General features: G+C 32.0%; 1 protein-coding gene across 13 annotated transcripts in view; it reads left to right on the top strand.

Moving 5' to 3' along the window:
* Spec2 (CDC42 small effector protein Spec2) overlaps positions 1-26,538 on the top strand; it is a 75,802-nt gene that overhangs the window by 27,799 nt on the left and 21,465 nt on the right. For 9 of the 13 annotated variants that reach the window (XM_076500273.1, XM_076500282.1, XM_076500281.1 and 6 more), the window contains one exon: positions 23,336-23,521. In XM_076500273.1, coding sequence (XP_076356388.1) covers positions 23,465-23,521 — 57 coding nt within the window. In that variant the 5' untranslated portion in view covers positions 23,336-23,464. Of the gene's footprint in view, positions 1-3,071; positions 3,123-8,333; positions 8,838-16,053; positions 16,290-23,335; positions 23,522-26,538 lie in introns of those variants that run through there. The other 4 variants (XM_076500286.1, XM_076500285.1, XM_076500280.1 and 1 more) reach the window with 4 other exon arrangements.

Below are 26,538 nucleotides of genomic sequence, written 5' to 3'. Positions count from 1 at the left end.
GAAATCGTTTTTTATTTAATAAGTTTCAATTCACAGAAGTATAGTGCTAGTAACTTACTGGACTATATTATTGTCATAACTGGATTAATTTTTTTGTACGAGCCTATTAAGTTTTCGTATTTTGTTGTCAGAAGGATTGCTTGTTAGTTTGTTTTTTATCCTGTTTAAAAACAATTGTAGTTTTTATTATTTTATAAATGTTTTATACAGCATGATAGGTTATTCATAAGTACGTGTGAGTGGTATATAAAATGTTACATTAGATTTCAAAATTATCTCATTAAACGCAATTAAAATGGTTGTTTGAAATGTTGGAAAGGTTGCACCGGTGATATTTATTTATTAATAGTGTGTTTGTCTTCAAACCTCTTACGTTTGTCCTTCACGTACACAATTTTCTGATAGTGGTTTGTTCATTAGTTACAGATTTTGTGAAGAAAATCAGGTTTATTTTTCCTTTCATCTCAAGCACTTGAAAAAGTCTTGCCCCTCCCACCAGTGACTCAGGGGCAAGTTTGTAGGCTTACAACATTAAAACTCTGGTTTCATGTGGGCATAGCACAGACAGCCCATTGTATAGCTTTATAGTTAAAAAAACAATCAAGAACAATGATGAACGAAAGGGCTCGTCGCTAAGTTCCAGCCAGTGTAGAAAACACAACTGTCTAAGGCAGTGGTTCCCAACCTTTTTTATGTCCCGCACCTATAAAAACAATTTTAATATGTTCTCGCACCCCTCACAGTAATTATTTATTTAAGAATAAAGGTGAAGGTGGCCAAAACAAATGTTATCTCTCATCCCCTGAAACGCTATCTCGCACCCCTGGTTGGGAACCACGGGTCTAAGGAGAGAGCGATACACACGCATTATTGTTGAAGTCACATGGTTTGAGTTTTAGACGGATGTTTGTTTTTGAGTTGAGTCCTGTTTTCGATGTTCTTGTTTTTGGCCGAACTATTTCAATTTTTTATACATTTATTTACCATATTTTTTTTTACAGTACAGACTAACTTGAACTTATAAGCTACAAAAAATAAACTTGCATATTACCTGTATTTGTGATATGGAGAATTTATAATTACAGTATCAGTCTTAACTTTCACACTGATATACACCTGTACAATCGAATAACTTGCTTTGTTTGTTTTTGAAACTAAGTGATCCCATGTTATTACTTGTTAATGTATCCCTGCTAATTTCTAGTTAAGATCGTATGTTTTCAATTTTGGGATTTTGAAAGCTCTTATAATTACGATATTTTTTTCTCAACTATTAATTACATCTCCAAAATGGAAGAAAAACATCAAAGGTAAAACCTTCCAAAATTTAAATAAATGGTTATTTGTTTCGATAACAAGAGGTAATATCACCAATTAAAGGACACTTGTTCATATGCGACTGAGAAAGGCCGTCTGTAGGCTCTCCTAAGGTTAAATAGATCAAAGCGGACCACGCTACTCGTAATGATTGTTGAAATATGGATGTTTTTCATAAATCACATCTGTTAACAAATATTCTCTTCTGGACTTTGGTGGTTGATTTTCACTTTAAACACACTAGTTTAGAAGTGCTTAATATTTTTAGGGCAAGTGCTAATTGGACCTGTAATGCTAGTATATTGTCTTTGTAACTACTTATCTTTGTTTTTCCGATACCCAAACGTTAGGACTTTAATATCAGTAATTTTTAGATTTGTCTGGAAGTTCGGTGCTTTTACTTTTTCGCACGTTTTATTATGTATTGACTTTGACTGAAAAGTGCTGTGAAAGTCGTGCACTGACTTGAACACTTAGCAGTTTGGGGCTTTAGTTAACGTGTTACCAGGAATGCATTGTACGAGAGCTGCTACAAATAACGGTCAATGCTACACAAGTATCTGCTGCGTGCAAGTTTGATTTTTTTAATATTTTTTTTCGTAAAAGTTAAGTTTGTAAGTTGTTCGAGAAAACTTGTATTTTCCGCCTATTGTAATTCAAATAGCATACAAAGTATAGAATTATGCGTTAGTTTGCTTACCTCAGTATTACATATTTCATGCTTGTAACCAAATAAATTTTAATTGGACATTTACCAAATGTCAACTAAAGGACTTTTTTTTTGTGTGGAGCACTTCATATAAGCCCTGTCACCGGATGGCACTGTTAATTATCAGTTAAAAAAAACCTTCAGTTGAAACATTGTGGTCTCATTATTGTTATATGGGGTAACGAGCGACATGAATATATTTCTCTTTGTCACAACTCAACCATGGATCTTTGATCATTTCTCTGAGTTGACTTTGTTTATAAGTTTTTATGGCTTCCGCATGTTATCACGCACAAACATTTTATGCGTCGTTCAACGTAACCTTATAGTTTATTTATCACTCCCTTTATTTCTGTGTGATATCTATTTCTGAAAACTTCTTAATCTGAAGTTATTTTGTCACTTGTATTTTGTTGTAAAACTTAGCTTATAAAGGAGTTATAATCTTGAATAACGGAACCTGGAATCTGTTGTATGCGTAAATACACTCGTGTATTTACTAGTGTTTGGCGGTAGGTCCTTAAACTTCCATGATAAAAGGGTAATTCAGATAAATATAGCATGGTAATATTTATGTATCGAGGCAGAAGTCTGAATCAAATATGCGTGAGAAACCCACGTAAGCATAAGATATTTAATGAATCGTACAAGTTAATTTGTTAGTTGTCTAACCTAACGTGTAAGAATGTTCCAGAAATGTTGAGTGGAAAACTTAATGTGATACGGAATGTTATAAGTAATGTCTTACGAATTTAAACAAATTTAAGTTTATGTAACAAAGTCGTACTTGGCAAAGCACGAGCCTCTTTACAATAAACTGTTGTCGGGACATTACGACACTGAAAATACATTAATAAATAGCATATTCTTCGAATGAGAACTTGCGCCGTCAGATAAACGTGTTTCTAAGGAAAAGATGAACGCTAGCAATAGTCTGTACGCGTCCGCTATCCTAAATCGAAAACGAGGCTCCCGACGCGAGCAAAGAGAGAAAAAAACAAAACAAACAGTGACATAATATCACAGTTGTATTACCGTGTGCACTTTATGCACAAACGGGATACAACAAACTTTCACAACTTTCCAACAGAAGGAAGTAAGTAGCTTTAGTTGACAATATCCTACCTGTGGTATAAAGTAGAATTTATTTAACCAAATTACGTAATGCAATATACATTTATTATTTGTTTGGATAAATATCAGCATACGTGCAAGTCGCCAGGGGCCAAGATTTATTTGTACATAAACCCCAGTTAATACCCATCTGTTCTAGTTAACATTGTAACCCTAGCTTTCACCCTAGATAAAATAATTTAAAGTAACAATAGGGTGGAAAATAGCGTAAATGTATATGTATTTTAAAATGTAAAATATTTCCAAATACAACATTTATTGCTCTCGGTTAGACGTGAACTATTGTACTGATCAAAGAATCTTGTTTTCCTTCCTTGTTAATTTACGTTTACTGGAACAATGCAGCAAAGTGGCCAGTTTTATTGAACTGATACCGTAATATAAACAGAAATAGATTAAGGAATGTTTCATTATCATAATTAGTATTACATTATTCCGTCACATAATCAGTTAAACGTAATGGGTGGGGGTCTGGGGCACTCAGGCCGGATAAGGGTCCACAATATGTAGGAACGCCTCTCCTCTCAACGGTAAGAGTTTGCACAGAAAAAAATCTGATCATTTCCAGTTTGGGCCAACTTAGGATTGTGCCATTGTAATTAATGTCCAACAGCGTTTTAAACGATAGCTAAACCTTTTGTGGACCACTTTAATGAGAGATTAAAATTTTCTGTTGTCCCACGTCACTCTCTCATTGCTTAGACTTAGTGAGTACACGTAACCGTTCCAGGCGTCAAGTTCTCTGTATTTAAACTACCATGGGGTCGTATTAATACTCAATACAGAATTAAGTTATAAACACGATAATAAATGTAGGGTTTTCCAGACATGCAATTTTTAGGCCTATGTCTAGGACACGTGACAGACGACCTACTTTCAGTGTCATACACGTATGGCCTTTGGAAGAAGTTAATCTTTAGTGACGTGTTTCGTAAGCACTTTTGAATAACTCTGATTACACACTGATGTAAATGCTGATCTGTTTCTATCGCACAACCAGACGATTGCAATGACACATTCTCTGTGGAAGGGATGCCAGTGCGTCACAGTTACCGACAAGTATCTATTATACAGCTAGATAGAAGTAACTGGTGTAGTGTTTTGTCCAAGTACACAATAAGTGGGTAAGCCACGAACTCGCAATTATTTCAGTATGAGGACAAAACACTAGTCGCTTCCTCCGTTATAAGTTTTCTTTATTATTCTGTGAGAAGCTTTAATGAATTATTTACAAAGTTTAATACAAAACTTGAATTTCGTTATTCCCAAATGTGTGTGTGTATACATATGTGCATGAAACATAGGGATGTTTGTTGAGATGAACTAGTTTTGTCGTATATCATAATACAGTATCAAGTTGTATCACTCTAAAACTGGGCCAACCACAATAAACCACTACATTTATCAGTTCCATTATTTCATCAGTTAGTAGCAGTTGTACAGCACTGGTATGGTGGTACCACCATTATAAAACCCGTTAAAACGTTATTTGTTACTAGTCCTCCTCAGAATTCACTAAATTGGTGAAATATACACTCGTCTATAATACATAGCGTGACTAAATATTACCTTAAAGTGATAATGTATTAAAACATTTACCTCGCATAGTGCAAGTTGTCACGGGGTATGTGTAATAGCATCTTTACCATTTTATTTTAAACTTTTGATCACTTAGTGGCAGTAGTATCGGTAGAGTAGTCGTAATAGTTTAAACTATTACATGAAATGTTGTCACGGCCGTTTCCTTGGTCTGTTTATAACTATGTTTTTTAAGTGTAAATTTAAAAGTACCTGTTTTAAAGAGACATTAAAAAAACTTGTTATTTATATTATCAGTAAACAAGTTATTTAAGAAGAAAGAAGTTAATCCTTACTGTGTCGAAATCATTTTGGGATTATTTGAATTTCTGTTTAATTGTTTTTTTTTTACAATTACCTGTTTTTATTCAGAGGTTCAACCGTATCTGTAGGTTTGTCTCGTAATAGGGGAGAGCAAGTTTGGGTACAACATGTACTTGGGAATATAGAAAATATATAGTATAGCTTTATAAATAAACGGCTGATTAAAAGGATACTTAAAATAAAGATGCCACCAATTTGATTTCTAAAAAAAAAGTTGTTTTTCACTTAACCAAATGCAAATACCGTGTTTCTCCGATAATAAGACCTACCCATAAAATAAGACCTAGTGTGATTTTTGGGGATAGTTTTAATATAAGCCCTAGTTAAGAGTGGCAGGAAGAGGAAAGAAATAAAAAAAATAATTTATTAATTAGTTTAATAGTTAATTAGGCTGTTTAAGTATTAATCAGTTAGTTTAATAATAGTTTATTTTAAATGGTTAGTTTAATAGTTTTACTTTGTAACTTCATTTTTTTTAATATATCAAAATAAGACATCCCCCGAAAATAAGCCCTAGTGTCATATTTTGGAATGAAAATTAATATAAGCCCTGTCTTATTTTCGGAGAAACACGGTACTTCGTTCATGAAAAATTCGTCATTCTTTTCCAAAGTGGCTATAAAGATGCCATGCGTCAGTTTCGTGTATCGTGAGTCAAACACATGCGAGGACTGGTTTGTACCACAGTTTAATCGGGCAACTTACATTTACCTGCCTTTCGTCTACATGTCTTATGGTTTAATATTCTTTATGACCAAACCCGTTTTGATGTATTCCAACATGTAGTTCAGTTAACAATGTAGTTTGACAGTCATTGATTTTGGGTTTCATACGTATGGTATAGGAAGCGATTAAACAAGGTTTTTAACAACAAATTGTTAGAATGTGTTCGAACATGAGACACAGATGAAATGTGTTTTTAAAATTTCTTAGATTCGCGAGGTTGGAAATATGCCAAGATTCACCGTATTTGCGTCAGCAAATTTCCTATCGATTTTAGCATGTCAAGCTCCAGTTTGTGTATTAAGTTTCACTATTTTTCATCCAGAATTTGTAAATTATCGTTAACCAGATTATCTTAGCGGAGGCGATTAGGGTAGAGTCGGTAGTGCAATAATGTAAAATTAAGCGTTTTAATATTTTTAATTAATAAAGAAAATTACTACCACAACATATCTCTAGCACTTTTATGTGTAGCCATGCGTTACATCTCATCACGTACCTCGCTCAAAACGTTTTTGTTCCCGGAGTTTGGAAGTTTTGAAATTTGTTCATAATTATTACTTTTCAATAAATAGTTTTACTGAGAATCTGTAACAAAAACATACCACTTTTCATCTAAATTAAATACATGTACTTTCTAAATCTCCAACCACTAATTTATACATGGATTGTCTTAAGTACATTACAAATGTTCAAAAATTAAGAATTAGTCAATATAATTCCAATTTTAAATTAATCATTCTAATTATATTTTTCTTGTTATAATATTAATGATTTATCATATTTCGTACTTTTACCTTTTATGACCCTTCGCAACCATTTTTGGTTTAATTTAATACTAAGGGAATTTAGTACAATTCGTACTAAATATTTCACAACCAATTACTTCCGTCCTTTTACCACTATATATTTAAAGTGTTACCAAAAATATATTTTTCAAAAATTAACTTATTTTAAATTACATTCCCCAAAAAAGGAAATATGGTTAAATTAGAATTTTAAATTATCTCAAAATACATTCATTGAAATGTTTTTTGTTGTTCGAACATCTAACATGAAATTTATGTAAATTTATCTTTAATCTTAAACTATCAGTTTCACCAGTATATAATTCGCCACAATTTACACACAAGATGTAATGAATTTTTGTAATTGCAATTAAGTGAATTAATAATAATAAAATACTTCTGTTGGCCTTCATTTAACCCAATTACATAAAGCACAGTTCTTTCACTACTGAAGATATTTTTCTAAAGACATCTTTATTTAGCTTTATTCAGTAATTTATACAAATTTTTATTGCCTCAAAATTTTATTTTTGAATATATCTTCTATTTGTATCTTTTGTTTTAATTGTTCAAATAGACATTTCATTTATTAATATACAATGAATCACAACAAAGTATATTCTGTGTTCATTTTACATTTTTAAATATTTACGTTGTGTAAAGTCTGAAAATTATGAAACCGTGAACATGTTTACGAATATTTATAGAAAAGAAAATTCTTAGTAAAACTATTTACTGAAAAGTGACCTTTGTCATGAAACTGGTGAAACAAATTAATAAATGAAGGGAATATCCGATATTCCAGTGTTTTCTTAATATATAATATAAACTTTAGTCTCAACGTCAGTTTAGTGTCAGATACCATTTGACAGCGTTTTGAAACTTGTAAAAATTTGTTTTAATTGTTTCTGTTAGCTATAAATAAGACATTGTTTAACTCTAGTATTTACACGTTATATGGACGTAAAATACCACGTATTAATCTTTTGTTTGTTTCTGTGAATAAAGCGAAAACGTACCAAATATCTCGTTACACGAATTGTTTTATCCGAAAACATCTAGTTTGGGAGTCTATCCTTTCTATACCATTATCGCTTGAATACTTAATATATCCGGCTTTGATGTGTAGATTTAAATATAAGTCAAGGATGCGGCGAAGAGTTTCGTAATATTGGCATAACTAATACTGCTAAAGTAGATAATTGAGTTTTGAGGGTTTTTTTTTTTTTTTGCTCTCTTAACCTTGAAGGATGTTTAATTGTTGTCCCTACTTTCGCTCAGCACCGCCCACTTCAGAATAGTTTAGGGAGAAAGTCGTGATTCTCACCATTACAACTCTGCTACCTATAGCTTAGCTGTAGCTGAGTCTTGAAATAACTTAACAGTATTAACATGCCTGAAGGATTTAACCTTAGCCCTATTTTGATACAAATGACGTGTTGTGTTCTGATGTTCCTGTTTGTAGTGGTTCAGGAAATTATGAAACATATAAATATTTTTTTCTTGCATAGTAAAACTTTGTACACTTTTTTGAAACCATGTAATGTTCATTTAAGTCGGTAATTAGCGTTTCACACCATAGTGTTACTACATATATCGTGTGTGTGTGTATAAAGTTGCACATCTTTAACTTTATCTGCTGTTTCATCAGATATGATATAGTAGGTTGCTGTTATTGAATTATATAAGCTTACGTAAAGCTCCCTCTCCAATTGAGCTCTTGTTTATATGCATTCTTTGTACCAAGTTTAGTTCAGAGAAGAATACAGTATACAACAAACTGTGCAGACCGATTACGTGTTGGGAATATGCTGGCGTCTTCTGGATATCACCATTATTTTAGGAGTCGAAAGCATTCGTGATGGATTACTGATGATAACTTGCCATCTCGAAAAAGTTTTTTTTGTTGTTGTTTTTTTTTTTTTTTAAGTGTGGAATACAAAATTTGCTGGAGATGTGACCCAGGAAACTTGTCGTCCCAATACAAGAATAGCGACACGTGTTGCTAAGGGCTAGTAAGCCAGTTGTATTGCGTGTTATCATATTTGAACCCAATATCCTCTCATGAATTAGTACGTAATTGCAATATTACACCGAAAATTCTGTATCTTAGTTCCTTGTAATCGTTAATTACGGACTATAGTACGGCTTTGTTTTTCCATTCATATTCACCAATATAAATGACAAGTCGCTAGTTGTTGATTCCACATTGATACAGCGTTAGGTCCACAACGTGATTTTCTGGTATCCTGAAATGAGTAAATGTAAGTTGTTTGTTTTCTGTGGTTAAGGAGTTTTCCTTTCTGTAACAAGTTAACGGTTCTTCGATAAACATTTTCACGTGTACGTACCCTACTTTGTGCCTAACTCGCATTTGTCATTTAGTCAAGTGACTAGTTTGCTCATTTGTTTTTCTTTAACAAAAAAAAAAGTATCTCTGAGAAGAAAATAATATGTGTGTATCTACTTATTCATATATTTAACGCCTTTTCAAATGTTTTAATTCATTAGCTTATTTTATATGTGATGTAAAATAAATTCTAAGGTTTATATGTCGAGATCTGGATAACCATTTTATATGTCGAATAAAATCTAACGGTGAATAATGCTTGTTTTACCATTCTGTATCAATGTTAAGCAAAAAGACCAACAAAAACTGAACGTTCTCGGCATGGGGCCTGACATGGCCTAGCGCGTTAAGGCGTGCGTTTCGCAATCTGAGGGTCGCGGGTTCGCGCCCGAGTCGCGCCAAACATGCTCGCCCTCCCAGCCGTGGAAGCGTCATAAAGTTACAATCAATCCCACTATTCGTTGGTAAAAGAGTAGCCCAAGAGTTGGCGGTGGGTGGTGATGACTACCTGCCTTCCCTCTAGTCTTACACTGCTAAATTAGGGACGGCTAGCACAGATAGCCCTCGAGTAGCTTTGTGCGAAATTCCAAAAAACAACAACAAGCTCTCGGCATTTATGTAGGTAGTAGATTTTATTTCGTTTTTGTTTGTAATTCGCTGTGAGAATCTATTTTACTTAAGTATAAAGATAGTAAAATAAAAGTGCGCCGTAACATTCGGAAAAAGTGTGCAACGTTTAACTGTGGAAAACAAAAAACACTTCGATATGTTTTATTTTAAAATCTGTACTATTCTGTTACGTTCCAATTTTTCGTGACAATGGGTGCGAAGCCGCTGTGTTTCACACGGGTATAGTTTCACGGTTATTTTCAAGTTTTCTAAATAGTTTAATTTGACAGTAAACACGAGTATAGTTCCATGTTAAACGAGCGTTTCTGATTTGATTACACATGCGCGAGATATTCGTAATTTCTAATGACATAACAGCTTGTACATTAATATGAAAATAAATGACACGGTTGTCTTAAATGTAGTTAAATTCTAACCGTTGAGGCATATCGTTCGTATTCGCAAACTTGGATGAGGTCGAATGTGGTTATTGAACTCTATAAATTTCGTTTGTTTGCTGCTAAAAATTTATAGTTGGTTTACAATAATTGTTCTGTTTTAAACATCAAAATATTTCTGCTTGTAGGTAATGTAACGTTACCTGTTTTCTGGGACCTGTCTGACAAGGACACTTACCTAACATAACTGTTATTTAGCTATCCAGTTTATTACTGCTTTATTATTACAGCTGGAACGTGATACATTAGCTGAAGCGCGATTCGTTCGTTTTAGTTGTAGAATATGCGGGATAGAACTCTCGTAAAACAATACATTTCGTTTGTGGAAGCACGCCTGTACGTTGAATAATGTTTTATGAACGTATTATTACTGAATACATTTACAGTCGCGGACACTTCCGGGTGATCAGTGTACTTTGTTGACCTTACAGCAAAGAGAGGATTAAATGACTTCTTAAGATGCCGCCAACAAAAGATTGTCTGTCCGTTAATCTAGCGTATAGTTTAATTTCTTCAGTATACACTAGAATATGAGACGTAAGATATACGTTTCAAAAGGTCGCGACTTTATTCAATCCCATAATGGGACAGTTCGACACTATTGTAAAATAATCGTTATAGGTGGACTCTTAAGGTTATAACAAGTAATACTTAATTGTTTCTAAATGTACATATTTTTGTTTAAAAATACAATTTTTATTGATAACATGGACGTATTTGATGAAGTCCCGTTAGAAATGTCATGTTCTGTTTTAATCTATCAAAAAGCGAAACTTAAAAGCCCACAATAACCGTTTTGTTTTTACGTGTTTTACGGTAATTTCTGAATACAAAAATATCAATTTTGTTCCAGTACGTACAGATTTTTCACGAAAAGTAATAAATAATACTCCAACGAGTAATTGTGAGACTAAAACATGTAATTTCACGAGGTCAGAATGAATGAAGGTGCATCTTCAGTTTGTTTAAATTTTCGCTTTCGTTAACAAACATATTCACTGTGGTAAACGATTTTTTTTCCTTCCAAATTTGTAAAAAAAAAAATAAATATTTGCGGTATTTACGTGGTTGAGTTATTTAAAATCTCTTAAAACCAAAACATTTACGAAGTTTAAATTCGCAGGCCTGCTATATGTAGGCTTATAGAAAAAGTAATTTCTTTGCTCGTCTATAGAAATTAAGCGCCTGTTTTTGTCTTCCTAAGTTAATATTAATAGATGGACATTATTGTGTCAAACATAAGATAAGAAACCTGGGATGTTAACGCTAAAGATAAGTAAATCTTACAAACAATTTGTACAAATGTTACATTTTTCAGATGGTAAAATTTAAAATATAATAAAAGTACGTGTTTTAAAAACTAGCTTTCAAAGCTATTATAATTTAGTTTTTCGTAACAAAATAATCAGGTTATAATGAGTAAATAACAAAGGGAACATTTACTGAAGTTTTACAGGGAATTGTTTTGAATTTCGCTCAAAATTACAGAAAAACTGGTTTAGATACAATGTTTTTATTCTACTGTTGTATTGTTTGGTGTCTGAAGTTTTCTGACTACTGCAGTTACAGACTATCGAAAATACGTTAAGGTTTAGTCATTTATCCATAATCTGGTATAAATTAACCAATCCTAATTTTTAAGTCTGGTTTCCATTATACGGGAAGGAAAGAAATGTATATATATTGAAATGCATGTAGCTTTTATTGTTGAATGTGTAATGCGAAATTCCCTTCTATTCACTAACTTTGTAGAACATTCTCCGTAAGAATCAGCTTAGCACTTTCGTAAAACATATTACTATCTTCGAATAAGGTTGCCAACTGAACTTTCGAAAACCTCACCTTTAGTTTAAATCGATGCGTCAAGAGACAGTGTAATATTGTTGGTTTGCTCCGGTTATTATACTATAAACCTTAGAAGCTATAATTGTGAAACTCTTATAGAAGAACTACAGATATGTATAGGTTTTGAATATTACAAATCGTTAATCTCAGCGACTTAACTTCGAACGTGAGTTAGTATCACTATGAAGACATCGCATAACTTCAGCGGAAAAACTCGCGTGCGGAGGGATACTTAACTTTCCGTTAAATGAAATGTACATTTTGCATCAACGCAAAGTAATATGCTCATCATGAACCGTCGATAAAATATTCAGTTCCAGGCCAAGTAGAAGACTCGTTATTGTTTGTACGTTTGTAAAACTGTTCTATATAAAATCTTATTTGTAATAACCGTTATTATAAATTGTTTGTGTATTAAAACATGTGTTAAGAAAGTAAATTGCCTATCAATATTGTTGGCAAATATCATAAATATAATAGATATCGACATTCAGTTAGCCAGAAATTTTAATTTATAGGCCATTTGAAACGAAAATACGTAACGTAATAAATCATATTTGTCCGAAATGTATTGTAATACATAATAAATCGGGAACTCGTCTGGAATAAATTGTAGTATGTAACAAAGAGCTAATAACTTAACGACTGTTAGTAGTTATTTTCACCTAGACACATTTGTTTGATTTAGTTTTAAGTTCAGTGTAAAGTTTACTACAACCAAGAAATATTACAAGTGCAAAGTCGCCAACAAATCTTAGACATCAGTATGGTACTTAAAAGGAAAACAAATGAAACAAATGTACCTGTATAAAGCAATTCTATTTCGTTTAAATAAGTGTCAAAACTTCAAGCTTGTCATTTAGTCAAACTTTGTTCAAGCAGCAACTGTAAAAGGAATCTTAAAGGTGAATTTTCAACAAATTTAATAATTGCTTTAGAAACTATACTTTGAGGTATAATTCCTGTGTGGTTGCCATATTTTTTTTAAACACTAATTTTTGAGTAAAAAATAAAACAAAATATGCGGCTCCTCGAACTCAAGTTCCTCTCGGTTTTCGGCTGTTTCCGTGACGTTTTACAACTATGACGTAATAGTTGCCAAACACGCTTCGTTGCGCGCCGACCATTTCGTTCCTTTCAGTGCCGGTCTTTTATGTAAATCTATTGATGCTTTTTTCGGATTACATACTTTGTGAGACTATTTTTTGTCTTGATATTGCTACTTTATGTTTGTTTCATGATAACATGGTTTACTGCGTTGCTTATGGTTGTAAAAACGGTTCGACATCGGGCAAAAGCTTCTTTTCGTTTCCGTGCAAGGAGAAGGAACCGGCAAGGTGGCGACAGTGGGTGAAGATGGTCAGTAGGAAGAACTGGACTCCTTCACACCATGCAAAGCTTTGTCAAGATCACTTTGAATGCTCATGTTTTGTGTCGGATCCCACTGTTTTGGATTCCGTGGGTTTCAAGTAGGATCATAGTTTTGGATAAACAGTATCTTTTAATTGTAGGTTAAACTCAAATATACTATTTTAGGTTTAACTGCATTTTGAAAAATACACTCGTGACTTGGCTCCTTATCACCGAAGGGACCATTCAAGTCGAATTCATACTATGATGCTTCCAAAACATCGATATTCAAGCAATTTCCATCAAACTATTACGTCACAGTACTTTTCCTAGCGGCAAACGTAAAACCAAAACGTTCGGATTGCTGCTCGGAAAGGGCTCTTTCTGTACCAAGTTTTATGTTTCATTTATTAGCACATATTGTATAAAAAAAAAAAATGTAAACCTGCAAAATTAATCAGTATCAGTAGTTCTTTTGACTTTAGTTTTCTTTTCTGTAAAATTTACCTTTAAGCTTTACTTCTTTGGGGTACAATTCAACTACTTTGAGTTTTTCTTATAGTTACTGTAATTCATAACTAAGAGTAGCTCAAAACTGGTGCTGATACTCTGCACTTCTACCAATTAGTTAAGCACACTTGACTCAAAAGTTACAGGTTTTAATGTCAGAATCTGACGAAGCAATGAAACTACGATGCCTAATTAATACTTTTAATAAATAAAGTGAAAAAAAATTGTAGATTTCCTCCTGTCATTCCTTCAGTTTGCCACTTTTGGATTCTAAATCAGTGGTGTTACAAAACAAGTACAATTTACGTGATTTTATTATTATTGGTATTAATATTATAAATTTTGGGCGTAATTGTTCATACTACCAAAACAGTAAAAATCGGAACATACTAGTTCTGCAAAAAATATAAAAATCGTTATTCTTGTTTTCTTCTCCAAGAGTCTGTATTGGTAAAGAACAAACAAAACGTGAACTTTTTTTTAAAGATGAAAATATTACAAAATAAAAATTCGGAATTTGATAGAAGCCTGAGGAAACTGACAAAATAATGCTTTCAATTAGAGCTATCGAATGTATTTGGATGGGGGTTAGGATTCAAACATTCTTACTGTTTCGATAAGAAAGTAATTCGTAACGGAAACATTGGGACAATTCTTCAGGCTGAGTAAGTAAGCAACAATTGGTCATCCGTATAGTACCGTGTGTTTGTCTAGGTCCAATTATGTTATACGAACTTTTACAACCGTTTTTGTATAATTTTGGAAGTGGTTAGTGGTTAGCTGATTCACAAATATGATGATATAAAGTTTGAGTGACAGTCAGTCTCGTTCAATTCACAACCCTAGCAGGAACGGGTGCTACAGTTGACTAGTTGCCTTCTTTCTGCATCTGATCAGTAGTTTACAATTACAGACAGCTGTACCCTAACCTTGGGGTATTTTGCGTGACAGTTTAGCCCTTATTCAAATAAATAGACGCCGTTGATATAAAATATCCATATACATTCAGTTGTTTCCGTGGTATGTAAACTAACTGAAATTGTTTCTCCCGAAGGTACCGGCTTTTTATTTATTTTTGTACTTTAGATGAGCTGTGTTAAGTCTAACGCCATACTTTGTCATTACTTTTTGTACTTTTGAAATGTTTAAATACTCCCTAAACATCCGAACTTAATATTACGTTGTCATGACGACCCTGTTTACCTGACTTCTTTACAACTACTGTGTTGTCTTCCCTTTCGTGAATAAACTTTATTGTTTTCTTTCTCATTGTTTACATTTGTTAATATTACAAAGGGAATTTAATTTGTTCAGTATAATACGAAAACTGAAATCTCAAACGGTTGATGAAATGTCTATAAATCGGGCTTTAAGTCAGTGACATAATACAAGAGCTGTGTATGTCAAGCACTTTAAGTTTATGCGGTGATAAAGTATTTTATTTTTACATCATTGTGAATATAACGTGATTTAATTAATCCAATCTTGTTAAATAAGAAAGTTATAATGGATTGTTATTCAATCAGTTATCTTTTCGAAAGTTAATTTCCTAAATTGTTAGGATACAGGGTGTTAGCTGTATCATTTCAGGAAATACAGATTGTTTGAATTACCAATATTCAATTATGTGAAATACAACTGACTAAAGCAAATGAAAATATTTGTGGTAGATTTAATATGTGAGATAACTGTATAGTATACAACAACTGTTATAGGCGTTCAAAGTAGGACGTGGCCTTCCTTGAACTTTTTTTACCACTCTCCTTTCCCTCTCTCTCGCTCTCTCCAGCATTCAAGGTAATACTAGTCCTTTGCTTCAAAAGAATTCGCGGACCCTATAGTCCTTGCTTTGCTATTAAAGATTTTGTACCTTCGTGAAGCACTTTGTCATATCTCGTTCCATGGGAGTATGACGTCACGACTTGCAGGATACTCTTTGGTTTTCCAGCTCTTCATGTAGATCGATATACTGTTCGTTCGAGAGTAATTGTGAAAACATGTTTTTATATCAACGTTCTAATTTCTTCTCGTTGGATGAGTATATTTCTGCTTATTAACAGCGTATTTATGTACAAGATTTAACGTACTTGTCTAAAGCGTTTTATCAAGACTTACAATATCAGGAAATATATTAATTATACCAACACACAAAAAAAAGGTGAAACTAGTTATTAAATTTAAATAAAACGTTTAAAAGTATTACTTGCTAAAAGTATTTTATTCTACAAATGATATGTGCCACAAGGACTGTCTTAGCGTGTTCTTGTTGGATTTTGTGGTCGAAGATGACGTAAGTAGCTCATGTGACAGAAATTGAATATTTCGAAATAATTACTTCATTGACATTACAACATTTATTGGGTACCAATCCTAGTACCGTATAAATGTCTAGACAAATAAACCTAATATAAACGCTTTTGAAGTGCCTTTTTCATTTATTTATTTTTTCCAGTTTTATGTCTTAAAAGGTGTGTAAGCCTTACTTAAATTCTTAACTTTACGTTTTATTGATCCACTTTGAAACTAGAGTACTAGTTTCAAACGCCTGCCTGAAGGTCTTCGAAGATAGTGAGTTCGACTTTGAGGTCAGTGGGGTATGTCGGAGATACTGTTTATTACTTTACAGGTGCTTTAGAATTCAGGATCTGAAGTTGATATTAGAAAGATGTTTTACCAGTATTGTATGTACGTGTGTATGCTATGAAAAGACAGTAAACGTCAAAGGGTCCTACTTTTAGTACATGTAATAGTGACTGGACTCGAGGTTTCTGCTGTATCTGGTAACTACATATTTGAATCTTTTCTTTAGGAGTAAAATATCGTGACAGACCAAGACTAAACTTTATAAAGGGTATAATTTGAGGAGAGGATAGTATGGCTATGAACTCGGTGATAATTGTTATTTTAGTTTTTATTTGTTGACCTTTCTACTGAAAATAGTTACTTTTGACCTATTATAACTGTATTTATTATAAAACTGTTAAATAGCAGAAAAAATCTCAATGAAATGGTTAACAGTAGTTTAAAGTGTGATTTTCGTGCATTTAAAATTATAATAATTTGAGTATGTACCACTTTCTTACCTGTTAATTAGTAAAATAACTAACTGAAGCAAAATAAAACATTACTCAGTACCACACATATTGCTAGCTAAAGCTCTAGTCAGTATCAGTATTAATAGTTGTTTATAATATTAAAAAAATTTTAATTAGGAGCTTTGTATTTCAACTATGATTCTTTAATGAACTTTTGACATTTAGCATAGTTTGTTCAATGTGCTTGATTCACTTATGAATGACATTTCCCATGACTGATTGAATTACTCGTCCAACATTGTATACAGCTTTATGTTAAGAACTGTTGATAAGAGTAGTGGATATACTTTGATTAAACCATTTCTGAAAATTCATGAGTGAAAATAAAATGTTGTTTACTTAATCTTGTTTGCACCGTAATAGTTCTTCATGAAAATTAAAGATAAATACTACCTAGACAACCACTATATTTTCATGTTACAGGTAGCCTAGTGAGCTTTGGTATTAGGTAGAATGTTTCATTGACATAAGATATGACAAATGTAGTATGGTTATATATTAGAATACTTTTGACTTTGCTTCCACTCATAGACTGGTAGAACTGCTAGGACTTTATCTGCTATTGGTGTTGTTGCTTAGCCTGCTTTAGGAATGGGAAGTTTGGCTTGCTATTTGTTCTAAATGATAGTAAAGTTGTTCAAAATAAGTTAAACAAGTGATTGGTTAGAATTAAATATTGTTACTATTCTTTTGCTGCAAGTCCAATTTTTAATTAGTCTTGGACTGTATTCAGTTTTGAAATCCAGTTCATGAAATTAATATTTATTTGCAATTTGACCAGCATGTATTATATATAATAATATTTTGTACAGGGGAAATGTTTTTGTATATGCTGCTTTATTTAAGCAGGCTGACATAGAATGTTTGAGAAATCAGTAAATTTTATCATTTAATCTCAACAGTTCATAGAGGTAAGAGATACTTATCTTAAATATCATGGACATCAGAAGGACTTGAGGCAAACAGTTTATAGGATTTTTTTATTATTATTTATTAATACCAAAAGCTTTTAACTTTATGGTTAGCATATCAAATGTTTTGGTATTGTTAAGTCTTATTATCAATAAATAATAAGATAATCTTACTATAGAAAGTACTAAGATATTTTGTAGAGTAAATGTTGATAATGTTTTTTGTTTTTTAGAAGTAGGGAAGGTACCTATCAGGAAAGTGATGTCATTAAGATTAGTAAGAAAGGGTAAAGTGTTTGGATTGAGGTTCTTGACTTGCAGATGTGTATAAACATACGTTCTTCTATCAGTAAGACTAAGCATATTATTAGTTGAGGCTTCAGTATGAGAAAAATATGCTAGAATAATCTTTCTCAAGGTCCCTAGTAAACCTACATGTATAAAACTTATTAAAGGCTATACTTTGGAAATGAGCATAGTATTTAATAAAAACTACCTATAAAGTCTAAAGTATAAAACACTTATACATGCATCATTCAGGGTGGTTCTGTTTTTGTTAAAATGGAGCAGTAAAGCAGTTTAAAGTTCTTCATTGTAACTGTAAACAAAACTGTTAATGTAAGTATTCTTTGTCAAAGTATAAACCAGTTTTTAGGATTATATTATTGTAACTTTTGTGAGTGGTTCAGGTTGTTTCTTTGATCTTATAAATCAACTGGAACATCTGTTTTTCTGACCAATGATCTTAGAACTTGTATCTTCATGTTCCATAAGCCTACTTACTTTCATAAATATGCTGGAAGACTTGCTGTATTCTTATAATGAAGTTGAAGGATTTCTAGTAGCTGAAGAGTTTTCTCTTAATGTGTAAAAGATGTTTCTGGTGGAATTTAAATTTAGATTTTGCTTTTCCTACTTAAAAAAGGTAGAGTCAGGAGTTTAAATGATACAAGTGTTATTATGACAATTTTGTACTTACACCGAAACTAAAGTTAAACACTAGAACCACATTTGCAACTGTTGGAAAATCTACTTTCACAAACTGTGCAATATTGTTTCAGAGAAATTTTTGATAGCTAATATAAGCTTAAAAATAACTTGATTTCATACGATCATAAACTGAAAAGAAATGTTTTTCAAAAATGTATATTCCGACAGCTTTTTTACATGGATGAATAAGTAAGAGAAACTTTTTTTCCTCCAAATTTGCAGTTTGTTTATGTTCAAAGACTCAGTATTACAAGGAATTCTATAAAAGTATTCTACAAGGAAATTTTAAAGTTAAGGTGTTTTTGACTCAAAGCATCAAATTGACTTTCAATGTGTAATTGAACTGCAGTGAAGGATAAGGTTTTTCCTTTTCAAGAGATTTTTTCAATGGACTTCGATTACTAAGGGAAAAATAGTACTTATAAAGAAATTTATATATCGACCACTTTCTTTAATTGTTGATGGGAAGATTTTTTATGGACAGTATTAACAAAGAGCTAGTAAAAGTTTAATTCAAGGCAGTGAGGAAGTTCATTGTAAGCTTGCTAACTTGATTCATGTTTTGGAAAAAGGTGAAGAAATGATAGGTCAGTAATATTGACTTGTTACTAGCAAGGTGCTGTAATCTATTGTTGAAAGTCATTTGGAAAGTTTGTAGTCAACTAATAATTGTCAGCATGCTTTTAAAAACAGGTGCTCTCATCTTATTAACTTGGGTTTTGGGTAGGAGGAAATTATTTTAAATCATTGCTTTTTGAAATTAAATAAGTTCAAATATTTTATTTTCCATGTCCAGTTTTAATAAGAATGTTCGATTTTAACCATCAAGAAGATGCTCCTTTTGAACATAATTCAATAGTTGACTACTTTCTGTAAATGAAAATAAATTCTTTAAACCTCCCAGAAATTAAAGAATGAGAAACTGTGACTCGTGAAATGTTTAACAAGAAATAACTTTTAATTTAACATTCTTTGTGTGAAATTCTTCACAGATTAATTGCTCTATCAAGAGGACCCAGCATTGCCAGCTTGTTAAGGTGCTCGACTTGTAATCTGAGAAGTGCAGGTTCAAATCCCCATCATACCAAACATGCTCACTCTTTCGGCCATGGGGGCATTATAATGTGAATGCCAATCCCACTATTCATTGATTTAAAAAAAAAAAAAGCCCAAGAATTGGTGGTGTGTGGTGATGACTAGCTGCCTTCCTTCTAGTCTTGCGCTGCTAAATTAGGAACGGCTAGCGCAGATGGCCTTTGTAGCTTTGCGTGAAATTCAAAACAAACGAACACTGTTGAAATTAAAATTTTATAAGAACTCAAATAAATCTGTTATGTAGATTATTTTCATGATGAGTAAGTGTAAACTTGTTTACACTAAGCAAACAATGAAATAAGCTGAAATCATGTACAGTAACAGGACTTCATTGTTAACAATGTAAAACAAGGATGAAATTATATTACAGCAAACAGGACTAAAAACTAGTTATCCAAGAATTTTTAGAATTTATTTTTAAAGCTTTGTTTTGTAAGAAATTTTGTTCCTTCTCGGGAAATCCAAAGCCTTTTTTTTTTTTTTTTGGTAACATTTATTTGTAAGGTATGCAGTGTAGTGCAGCTGTTTGAATAGTTTCAATGTATGTATTGCAGTGTTTGTGATCTTGTTACAAGTGCTTAACCATAGAGTAGTGTGTGATGAGCACCATCTAGAGTATTTGTTGTATCCAGTTTTCAACCAGTTGTAATAAGCTGTAAACAGAAACATGTGGTTCTATATATACACACTGCTGCTACTGTGTGATGTTTATGCAGCTACATCCTGGTCAGCCAGAAAAACATTAATTGCTAGTACTTCTTTTGCTTGCCAGATGGCTTTCAGTCATACTTTTACAACAAATCCTCAAGTGTTTAGGGCAGGTGGACAAACTCTTTATTTTGCAAAAAGCATTTACTGCTAATAATTGTTTTTTTATTCTAACTTGTAATTTTTGTAATCTTTAGTTTTAAAGATTTTATTCTTTTAAAAAACTTAAAGTGGAAATGGAATATATTTGCAAACCAACAAATAAGTTGGTATTCCTTAATATTTGATAACAATACTCCATTTTTTCATTGACAAACTGTTAGTTCTCTAGCATGTATTAAAAGGCTTAGGTTTCTGTTTTATTTTTTTTGTTACATATATACAGTTTAACTCGTGGTCGTATAACTTGTATTCAGATGCAATGTTTTTTGTGTTAGTGCATTTTTTAAAATTATCTAAAATGGTACATTTGTTTTTGAAAAGGAACTGTTTACTAGACAGAAATTATATTACAAAATATGAATTTTCATAAAATAATGGCTTTCAAATGATTTGTGATCTCTGGTTTGTTGCTACACATACAATGAATAAATGAACTCTTTCCTAGCGATGAAGTGTTTTTGATACTATAATACACGATTTCATTTACGTTATTCTACTGTGTTCATCTGACAACATAAATCACTTTTTTTGAAAACCTTTTTCAGTTAAAGCTGAGTAATAGTAAACTTTTGCTCTGAAAAAGTGAGATTATTTAAAACTAGTTTAATTCCATTAAAAATATTTAGTCCATAACTTTGTTTCCAATGACTTTGATGTAAATCTGATCCTGTAATGTTCATGAAGCTTAATCCATGGTGATAGATCAAATTTCCACTAATGATGGGAAAATCCATTCTCTAGTATGTGTGAGTGGCTGACATGTAATTAATATTTGACACATAAAGAAATGCAAAAACAACTCTTCCAATGTGGGCAAGTTTGTTTTTATTTACTATTATACCAAGTTTAAAATCATGATAATAAGTGCATATTATTTGTAAGTCTGGGTTTTGTTTTTTTGTTTTGTTTTGTTTTCCAAACTTAGGAAATTAAAAATTTGAAGTTGTATGATAAACTTGTTAGCACTGTAGCACCAGAATTGTGTGCCAGAACAGTAGCTTTATTTATGTACATGTATGTATATCTGTGTGATTTACAGATACGTAGTGCACAAACACTTGAAATTAAAACATGATTATAACTAAAAAGTGCCAATGTTTGTGTGTGTTGAGAGGTGGGTTGAAAGGGATCTAATGAAATGTGGTTCAGTAGATAACCAGCAATATTTATTTATTCTATTAACCTTTAATCATTCTATCAGTCAAGAGTCAAACTGAATACTCCTTTCTTTTCAACATTTAAACTACTGTCTTTTGTGTGCTAAAAAAATTTTTTTTCAGCATTAAGGTTTTTAAAATTAGTTTTAGTTGATGGTGACTAATAAAAGCAAAACCTGCACCATCAAAATCTACCTTCGTATTTATTAGATTTTATTAAAGTCCTTGTACATCTTAAATGCCCATATAAATATAACAAATGGAATATTTTTGTAGTGCCAAGTTATGAAGAGAGCTTTAAATAACATATTTCTTACAAATGATAAGGGTTTTCTTTAGTTCAGGATCAAATATGTTTGTAAACAAGTATTAAAAATAGGGCTGAAGCTTCAGGCCATGTTTGTGGCAGTGTGACACTTAGAATCGACAAACCCAAACCTTGAAAACAAAATGTCTTCTTTTCAATCTAAGCATAATTTATGTGCCTTGTCCATATGAATTTTTCAAAATGTTCTATAATGTATATACATATACTGAAACTGCAGAGTTTGAGCATTGTTAAACAATAACTTAATCATAAATTTTACTGTTTATCTAAAGGTTTTGAACATTAGTAGTAAATCTGTTAATTAGTAGGCTCGGATTAAAAGCAGTGTTTATATCTGGAAGTATAATAGATGTCATCTCATTACACAACATAAAGGATGGAATTCTTAGGCAACTTATTGTATGTATTAAATACAAACACTTTCATTGGTTAGGAAGAAAACATCACACCAGAAAGAAATTATTGGAATAAATACAACATATATTAGTGCTACTGTATTTATTTTAAAACTGAACAGCAAGTTCAAGTTCTTTTTATTGGTTTGTAAAAGTTGTTTAATTATCAGATTATTTTGTAAGATTATCTAATATGTAAAATTGACATTTTTTAATCTTAAATTTGTTTTATTCAGAATTATTTTGACAACTCAGTTAAAAACTAAAATATGCATGTTTTGTTTATTTGGGAGAATTATTCCACATTCAGTTTAACAAAATGTACTTGCTGAGCTGCTATGTCTTATGTTTCAGAAATAGTGTAAGGTGGGAGGTAAATTTTAAAGTTTTAAAACAACACTTCAGTCATTCATTTACAATCCCCAAGAATTGTAAGTTAGTTTTTTTTAACTTTTTACATGTCTAATGCTTAATTATATTCCTTAGTTTGATATTTCAATTTTATTTTTCTTTCTTTATACAAACTGAAACTGTAACAATATTATGAAAAGTAGATAAGTATTTTTAAAACTCAATTTCTTTTACTTTCCAACTCCCCAATGAAATAATGGACCCCTCTCCAAAAAATCATATTAAATTTTCAACCCAAAAATTTGTTGAAGTTTGCATTTCATTTAAAGGAAAGTTTCAGATAGTTTATTGTAGGTTATACAAATAACTAAAAATGTACATTATTATTTAATTTTCAAATGCAAAATTCTTTTATCTTAATTTTATACTTTTTTTTTCATTATTACAGATGATCTGAAAAAACCAAAAACAAAATTGAACTTGGCCCCATCTCCTAACAAGAAGAAAATCATACAGTGGAGGATAGCTCTCCACATTCTGTATTTGGAATTGGTTCAGTGTGAAAACTTCCTACAGTATGAGTGAGATTTGGGTACAATGCTTTACATGTTGCATGACAGACCAGCCTCCACCTGTAAGTAGTGTGTATTTTAATAACTGTTGTGCATTTCACCAGTTCATGGGATATGATTATTAATTATTAAGAGCTATAACAGAAATGCTTCATATATTAAATCATGAGAACATGGGCTAAAACATTTTTAAGAATGAATTTCTTCAGAGATCTGTTATCGTGGTGTTTTATCTTTTTGGATGAGGGTCGTGTGGTAATCTTTTTAGGTTTGCGTGTTGGAATGGTTGTGGTAAAAATAAGTAGGGATGCATACGTGATCAGAATACATCACCAATTTATTTATCCTAGGAGCACATCAAATAATCAAAATGCACAACCTTTTTTATCATCAGTGAGAAGCATGAAACTGGTGTTTTTCTGACAAAATTGTTTGAGATTCAAAGTTAGTGCTCTGTCATCAAGTGGTTACAAATGCTCATCTGATAAAGCTATCTGTAACTGATTTCACTTCTTCATCTTTGAAAAAACTGAAATGAATTCACGAGCAAAGTTTTGTTTCTTAAATGAACATACTGATCACTTGGAAGGTATTTATAGAACTGTTTCTCTTCTGTGTATTTGTCTTTCAGCAAAGACACAGTATTACTTCTAATGTCCTTAATTCTATGAGCAACTGTATTCATCGAAAGGCTAATAACCTTAAATAATTCTACTTTTTCTGGGTACATTTCTTCAACTGCTTAAATCATACATAATTTATCTCACAATGGGTAAATAGTTTCTCTCGTTTGACTAACAGATGTGACTCTTGGAGACTTGCTCTTCTTGCAGCTTCATTCTCAGCTTTCTGCTTCTTAAATACAAACTGTTGTGATAAGTTACATTTCAAGGTTTTGAATTTACCTGAATGTAGCTTTTCCATGAACTGAGAATAGTTTGAGTGCCTGGTTTGGTAATGTCTCTGAATGTTATTCTTTTAGCACTGCAATGGTCTTGTTTACATATTAAGCACAATACATTATGTGATTCAATAACGAAATAGTCCACACTCCACTGTTTAAAAACATGACATTCAGTCATCTTTTCACTTCTTCCTTTGTCCTGGCATAACTTGAAAACAGCTGTGAACTCAAACAAGATGTAAACAGCAGTATTCACTGGCACGCACGCACGCACGGAAGAAATGTGCTGCTTCATGGCAGTGGGATGGGTAAGTAAGAGCATGCAATACTGAGTAATATGATGCTTCCCAGCAAATAGAAAAGTGTATTGCACTTAGATTGGCTTTTGCTCAGTTATGTTTTTATAATATTAAATTATTATTGCTTTTATAAACTTTTGGCATGCTTGATTAAAAGGAAGTTGCTGGCTGTAGTTTTGAGATCCCTACACTGGGAGAACAAGTAAGGCACCTTACTTCCTGACAGTCATTCCAGCCCCTATTATGTTAGTAAAAGCTGAAAATACAAGGTTAATTATTAATAAAATAGACAAACTGTACTAGTATACTAGTATTCAACAGTTACATGAGCTAGTAGAAAGTTTATTTTTTGTTTATTCTTCTTTCTTTAACACGAACTAGTGAATAGAGGGTAAGACTGGTAGATAGGGTATCTCCCACCACAATGTGGTGCTACTTCTGTAGTCCATGGCCAGGTGGTTAAGGCACTTGACTCGTTATCCAAGGGTTGCAAGTTTGAATCTCCATCACACCAAATATCCTCACTCTTTCAGCCATGGGGGCATTACAATGTGTTGGCCAATCTCACAATTCGTTTGTAAGAGAGTAGCTCGAGAGTTGGCAGTGGGTGGTGATGACTAGTTGCCTTCCCTCTAGTCTTACACTGCTAAATTATATGCTAGTGCAGATAGCTCTCATGTAGCTTTGTGCAAAGTTCAAAAACAAACTTCTGTAGTCATCTTCAAAACCCAGGTTGTATCTTGCATCCTACTTTATAGCTTGTGTTCTTTTTAATATGCAGTAGCTTGTTGTAATTTTTAAGGCTAATTTTGATAATTAAAATGTTTTTTCATCGTAGATTTGGTTTAGCTGTTTTAATGCATGTTTGAAGAGAGAGAGAAATGACTTCTATGGTAAAAACAAATTGTACATTTGAAGTACAATTTTAAAAAGGAATTAAGCTTAACTGAGTAACTACCTATTTATTCTAGAGTAAACTTAAATTTTATTAGTATATCCTTTTCTTTTACCTAAAGTTCTTCAAGATACCTATTTTTCTACTGCAAAGCTAGAAATTGTACATGCATATCAACTCCTTTCTATTATACAGTTGTTTTCTACATGAGATAAATTGAGAATGCATTTTGAGGTGTTGATTAACAGCAAATAAATAACTATTACTTTAATCATCTTATACTTGTGTATACATGATATTCTCAGATGTTTTCTCTTTCCAAAAGAACACATTAGCATTTGTGTTATTGTTCTTTTGTGAATTGTGAGAAATGTTTTTGCTTAACACATTGTCTAAGTGATAAATGCTACATCTGCATGAAGTATCATATTCAAGTTTATTACCAAACATGTCCTTGTATAAAAGGATCATGTGCTCTCTAAGCTTCACATAGAGTATGTACTCATCTACTAAAGCAATAAATACATTTTCAGTGGCTGCTGTTTTATTATAGTATTCAGTTACTGGTCTGTTTAGTTATCTTTTAAAATTATTCTCTAAATGTAATATAACTATAATAGTATGTATCTATTAGTTCAAGTTATTGGACTATGAGGAACAGTAGTCTAAGTTTCTTTCTGTAGGTACTAGGAAGTTACAAATAATGAACTAACACACCTGAAGTTAAATTCATTCATTAACTTTGTTAGATTCATCAGGCTGTAAAGTTTTAAAAAACAGTTCTTTCTTCAAGTTTTAGTACATTTAAGTTTCCAGGCTATTATGTTTTGGCTTGTAAAAACTGCTTTCTATTTTCCATCACATAAAAATAATTAAAATTCTACCCACATGTTTTACTACTTTAAAATTGCAAGTTACTTCAGGGTACTATTTTATACAGGACATTACATTTTTAAACCATTTTTCATGCTACTGGTTGTC

Source organism: Tachypleus tridentatus, chromosome 4 (assembly GCF_004210375.1).
Source record: "Tachypleus tridentatus isolate NWPU-2018 chromosome 4, ASM421037v1, whole genome shotgun sequence".
Lineage (NCBI taxonomy): Eukaryota > Metazoa > Arthropoda > Merostomata > Xiphosura > Limulidae > Tachypleus > Tachypleus tridentatus.
This window is presented reverse-complemented; position numbering and strand designations above follow the sequence as displayed.